This window comes from Vigna umbellata, chromosome 1, assembly GCF_029865625.1.
Source record: "Vigna umbellata cultivar VRB3 chromosome 1, Vumbellata_1.0, whole genome shotgun sequence".
In the NCBI taxonomy this organism is placed as follows: Eukaryota; Viridiplantae; Streptophyta; class Magnoliopsida; order Fabales; family Fabaceae; genus Vigna; species Vigna umbellata.
Window position 1 is genome coordinate 15,983,822 of NC_142165.1, and position 5,380 is coordinate 15,989,201.

The 5,380-nt window shown below is 36.0% G+C and overlaps 1 protein-coding gene across 1 annotated transcript; it reads left to right on the forward strand.

The window, feature by feature from the left end:
- The first annotated feature begins 1,838 nt into the window (after positions 1–1,838).
- On the forward strand, positions 1,839–4,813 carry LOC124823097 (protein SHI RELATED SEQUENCE 5-like). The gene is made up of 2 exons (XM_047295236.2): positions 1,839–3,599; positions 4,058–4,813. Exons 1-2 carry the CDS (start codon positions 2,957–2,959, stop codon positions 4,405–4,407), a joined length of 993 nt encoding a protein of 330 aa, XP_047151192.1. The 5' UTR covers positions 1,839–2,956; the 3' UTR covers positions 4,408–4,813.
- Positions 4,814–5,380: the final 567 nt, after the last annotated feature.

Sequence of the window (5,380 nt, forward strand, 5' to 3'; positions counted from 1 at the left end):
ATTTGAAAGCAATGCTCCACGCACACAAGATGAATCTACTGGAGTGTGTAGTAGTACTAAATATTATATTAAATTTAGTGATATATAACTATATTTCAAACTGAAATTAATTATTATATAATTTTAATCCAATTAAAGCAAATAAAATCGATCGAAACCTCTTTAATTTGGCTGGTCCTCTTCACCTTAAGTCTAAGTTAAACGTAATTGACTTTGAATCGTTGAATATAATTATAATATATGTCAAATTCATTTTAATTATATATATAGTTGAAAATTTAAAATTGTTTATCCAACTTTAAAATAGGGACTTAAATGATCATAAAGTTATTGTTTTACATTTTTTTTATTTATAAAACTTTTTATACGGTTAGCATTTTCTCATACAATTCAAACACGTTGTTAATTCTAAATATTTTAACTATATATGATATTTCATTCCTTATAATTCTAAATAGTTGTATTTAATAATTTCCACTTACTTTACGTGATCAAATTCACAATTTCACAAAGGTTTTAAAAAAGAAATTTACAAAAAGTGGGTGATATCGTGCATCAACATCTTATCTATTATCAACAACCAAAATAGTTAGTTCATACTATTGTCTCTTAACATATTCAGGAAATAATTATGTAAATGGGTGTAAAAATATAAATTTCTTACTAAACTCTATACCTTAACATCGATTTCATAATAACAAGATGATTTTATGAAGCTTGACTATAGAATGCAATTGTCACAATTTTTTACTTAAAATACTAAACTGTCACTAATACATCCAAAGAAGTTAATAACTACTTGATAATTAACCCAAAAAATATCTAAAAAATAAAAAGAAAAGTCGTTAAAAAGTCAGCATTAACAATTAAGTTTTAAACTTTTGCACTTAATTACTTTTTTTTAGAAGGCTTAAAATCTCTTTTAATCTTTCTGATTTTCGGATAAACATGCGGTGTGAATCTTGAAGAAATATTTTAGAAGTGTCAAAATAGATATATTAGAATTTTGGGGTGACAAATATATAAGATATATTAAAATTAAAAAAAATTATATATTAATTAACATGTTTGAAAAATAAAATGGAACCACCAAAGTAAATTGAGAATGTAAGAGAAAGAGAGAAAAGATGAATGGAAAAAGAAAATTGAAAGAGATAAAAAATATATATTATCATTTTTTTCACTTCATCAACTTAAGGAAATATAAGTAACTAATCCTATGAAAGAAATAGATTATTTAAAATTATTTAAATGGAAGAAGATTTGCCACTTGAGAAAAATTTTCAAGATAAGAATTAAGACAGGATCAGAGAATTCTCAAGACTTTCATCCAATCTTAAAAATATAGGGTTTGACTCTTTTTTTATGAGCATATACCGATTTTGAAGAGGAAAAAACACACATAAAATGTTTAGAAACATTAGAACATCAAAATGTGAATATATAATACGACTTAAGCTAAATTTAACCCAACTAATTTTATGTTTTTAATATTCAATTAACTTGTAATCAATCCTAACATAGAAGTAGTTGCTTAAAATTAGGAAGGTACTTGTTAGTTTCAAACATTAAGAAAAACGTTATCCTTATATTTATATTTTCAAGAATATTTTAATCTTTAATTTATATATTACGGAATCGGTAATATATCCTCGCCGCAATAACGCGTGACGAATATTTTAAAATCGCGCTATTAAAAAAACACTACATTTTATTCTTTATTAATAATCAGTTAATTAATCTTGAAAAAAAAAAGAATATATTTGATTTTATGGATGATGAGAAGTGGAAGCGAACATGGAAAAAGAATATGATGTGGGAGAGGCGTCTGATGGGGAAGTGGAGGAAGAATTGAGCGGTGATGGGGACGTGTGAGGAAGGTAAGTGCATGTGCGTGACGCAGCGTATTGGGTTTCCTCTGCTGTCATGTGTAGAATATCATATGTGGTCGCTTCACACCATAAATATCGCAAGAAAACAATCTTAATTATGGCCACGCTCAGACAAAGTACCACCGGGTTTTCCGCTGCAAGGACGAATAACAAAAACACAGTGACGCGACACGTGGAACATCCTCCACCCTCCGATGGTCAAAATTCCCGCAGATCTATCGAATTCCAGACTCAGAACTTGGCAGTCCCAGATTTTGTTGTTCCCCCGTCTCACATCACAAACACCAACACCAGCACCAACACAACAAACACTCTCAGTTTGAGTCTGAGTAAGCACAAACACAACAACACAACACAACATAACATTTCTTTCATTTCCCAACCACTCTCTCTTCTAATTCTTCGCTGCTTCCACTTCTCATGGCGGCGTAGCAGACACTCTAATTCCCTGCCATTATTGCGCCACACAAACACCAACCATTTCTTTCGTTTTCTCTCTTTTTCAATATCGCTTTTCCTCAAAACCTGCAAAACGTTTAAATTCACCAAAAAATAAAAACTTAATCTTTAAATTTTACTGTCACGTTCGTTTTTAAAATATCTCACCCTGTGGGTTGATGAAAGAAACAAAATTGAAGGAGAGGACGTGGTTATTATAGTTTTTACGGTTTAAAAACGAAAGTAATGGGAATTTAGAAATTTGGGATGTGCACCTAATTTCTGATTTAGTCAGAAAAAAGGAAGAGATCAGAAGATCATAGTTGAGACGCCCCCACACGGTCTGGGCACAGTGACAGAGTGAGAGTCAACAAGACCCACAAAGGAAAAAATAAAGAAAAAAAAAGGGTTTTGAGTGGGTGGAAAATTAATAAGTATTAGTATCGGTCAGAAAATTTATTAAAGATGCACTTTATATGTAAAACCCAAAAATATTAGTATTACAGTTGCGGGGTGTGTGTCTGAAAATATATAAACCTGTGAAGAACTGTTTAAAGATTCGCGAAGGTTCTTCTTTCTGATATGGATATTATCTCTGAATTGGGGATCGTAGAGTGCAACAGAGCATGGCGGGGTTCTTCTCTCTAGGAGGAAGGCATAACAAAGCAGAAGACGAGGAGGATCACAGAGAAGACAACAACAACAACAATAATACTAACAGTCAATTTTTGTTCAGAAACGTTAACGACGAGATCTACAACACCAACAAGGGCTTCGAGATATGGCCACAATCCTCGTACCACCACAACTTCACCAACTACTACTCCTTCGGTGTGGGCCCTAGTCGCAGGAACAACACCGCCAACAACAGCTCCTCCAACAACGTAAACGACGACGTTTCTGTCTCTTTCTCGGATGAGTCCAACCGCTTCGGCTTCACCGTCATGAGGTCCGGAGGCGGCGTGGGAGGCGGCGGAGGCGGCGGGATGAACTGTCAGGACTGTGGCAACCAGGCCAAGAAAGACTGTTCGCACCTCAGATGCAGAACCTGCTGCAAGAGTCGAGGGTTTCAGTGCCAGACTCACGTTAAGAGCACTTGGGTTCCCGCCGCCAAACGCCGTGAACGACAGCAACAACTCGCTGTGTTGCAGCAACAAAATCAACCACCACAGTTTCGTGGAGATCACTCCAAACGACACAGGGAAAGTATCGAAGGTGTTGCAGCCGGTGGTTCCCTCGCTTGCGCTCCAGTTCCTATCACCACCACAGGTAAAAGAATAAATTACGATGAAACACCATATATACACATACGATAGAAAAGTTCATAAAATGAAAATCCTTCTTCGTGTTGTTAAACTATATAGGTATTTGAGTCTATTGGATGAGATATTATTGCTAGAGAGATCAAGATACAGTGAGATCTCAAGCAAGTATAGCCTTCTATGTCTGATACCTAACATCTATGGTCCATATCACTTCACTCTGAAAGTGAAATTCTCTTCCATAGTTACCCATCACCACCTTGCTTTTTTTTTTTCCACTCTCTCTCTCTCTCTCTCTTTGTTATTCCATTACTGTTAATAAGTTAATCTAATTCCATGTGATCCGTTAGAGGGAGAGAAGAAATCGGAGCTAGCTAGCTAGCTACTAGCTTCTTTGATTTACATGAACGGTTTAATTTGATTTGTGGTTCTGATGAATCTGTGGGTTGGTTGGTTATTGGTTAGGGTTGGAGGTGGGTCAATTTCCACCGGAGCTGAACTCGCCAGCGGTGTTTCGGTGCGTCAAAGTGAGTGCAATGGATGCACCGGACGAGCGTTACGCGTACCAAACCGCAGTGAACATAGGAGGGCACGTGTTCAAGGGAATTCTCTACGATCAAGGAGTGGACGGTCCTTACGCCAGTGCAGGTTGCGAGGGTTCCTCCGGTGGCGGCGGTGAAGCTCGGCCACTCGCTCTCATGGCCGCCACAACCACAACCACAACAGCTGGAAACCCTTTTGACGCTTCACTCTACCCGGCTCCGATGAATGCTTTCATGGCTGGTACGCAATTCTTCCCACCCCCAAGATCCTAAGGACGTTTCTCTCTCTCACTCTCTCACTCTCTCACTCTCTCTCCTCTCTAGCTAATAATGATTGAAAGTTGAAACCGGGTATTTGTTTTTCATGGACTCTTATAATTAAGGTTAAGGTTGTTGGGTGTTATATGTGCATCGATCTTAAGTTCTTAACATCATCAGCTGAAGTAGCTGCTACTAGCTAGACTAGTTAAGAGTTCGTCACAAATGATTACGTCGAAGATGATGATTCACGAAATTAAAGGGAGCCTGTTTATTTTGTTTAGTTTTTTGTCCGAATCTCAGTTCAGATTTTCATGTTGTTTCGTTGTTATCGAAATACTCACTTCTCATTCTCGATCAATTCCATTGCACATCATACACTCTAATCTAATCTACTACATACTATATATTTTCATTTGGAGCTAACAGCATTTGGATGTGTGCTTTCTTCTTATTATTATTATCATTATTATAATTATTATAATTATTATCACTGTGTGATTAATTGGATTTGATTTGTTTATAGTATTTTCGTTGTTGTGGATTAACATTAAGAGTGTGGCTGTGGCTATGTGGTTGGTGCTGAACTCGAAGCTGCTTTTCTTTTCCCCCGTTTATCCGTTGGTTTGCCGGATCAAAATGGAACGAAATAGGTTTCGTGTTTGGTTAAGCATAGAATTTTAAAAGCATATATTCTTTTTAACTCTTGGCACGATTTCTGGGAGAAACAGGTGCGTCTTTTCTTTGTCTCCCATGCATTTGGCCATTCGCAAACTTGGCCTAGTGCAGACCAGTCCCTAAAGTGAAACCCCTCGCATATGCAATTCAATCACCTTTTTTTTTATTATTTTTTCTTTTCTATTACACCTTTTTTTCTTCTCCCGATCCATCTACATTTATATATATCTTGCATAAATGTATTATTACGTATAAATGGAGAATTACAAGCAGCATTTACACCAACTACTTCTCTGAACACACAATAAAA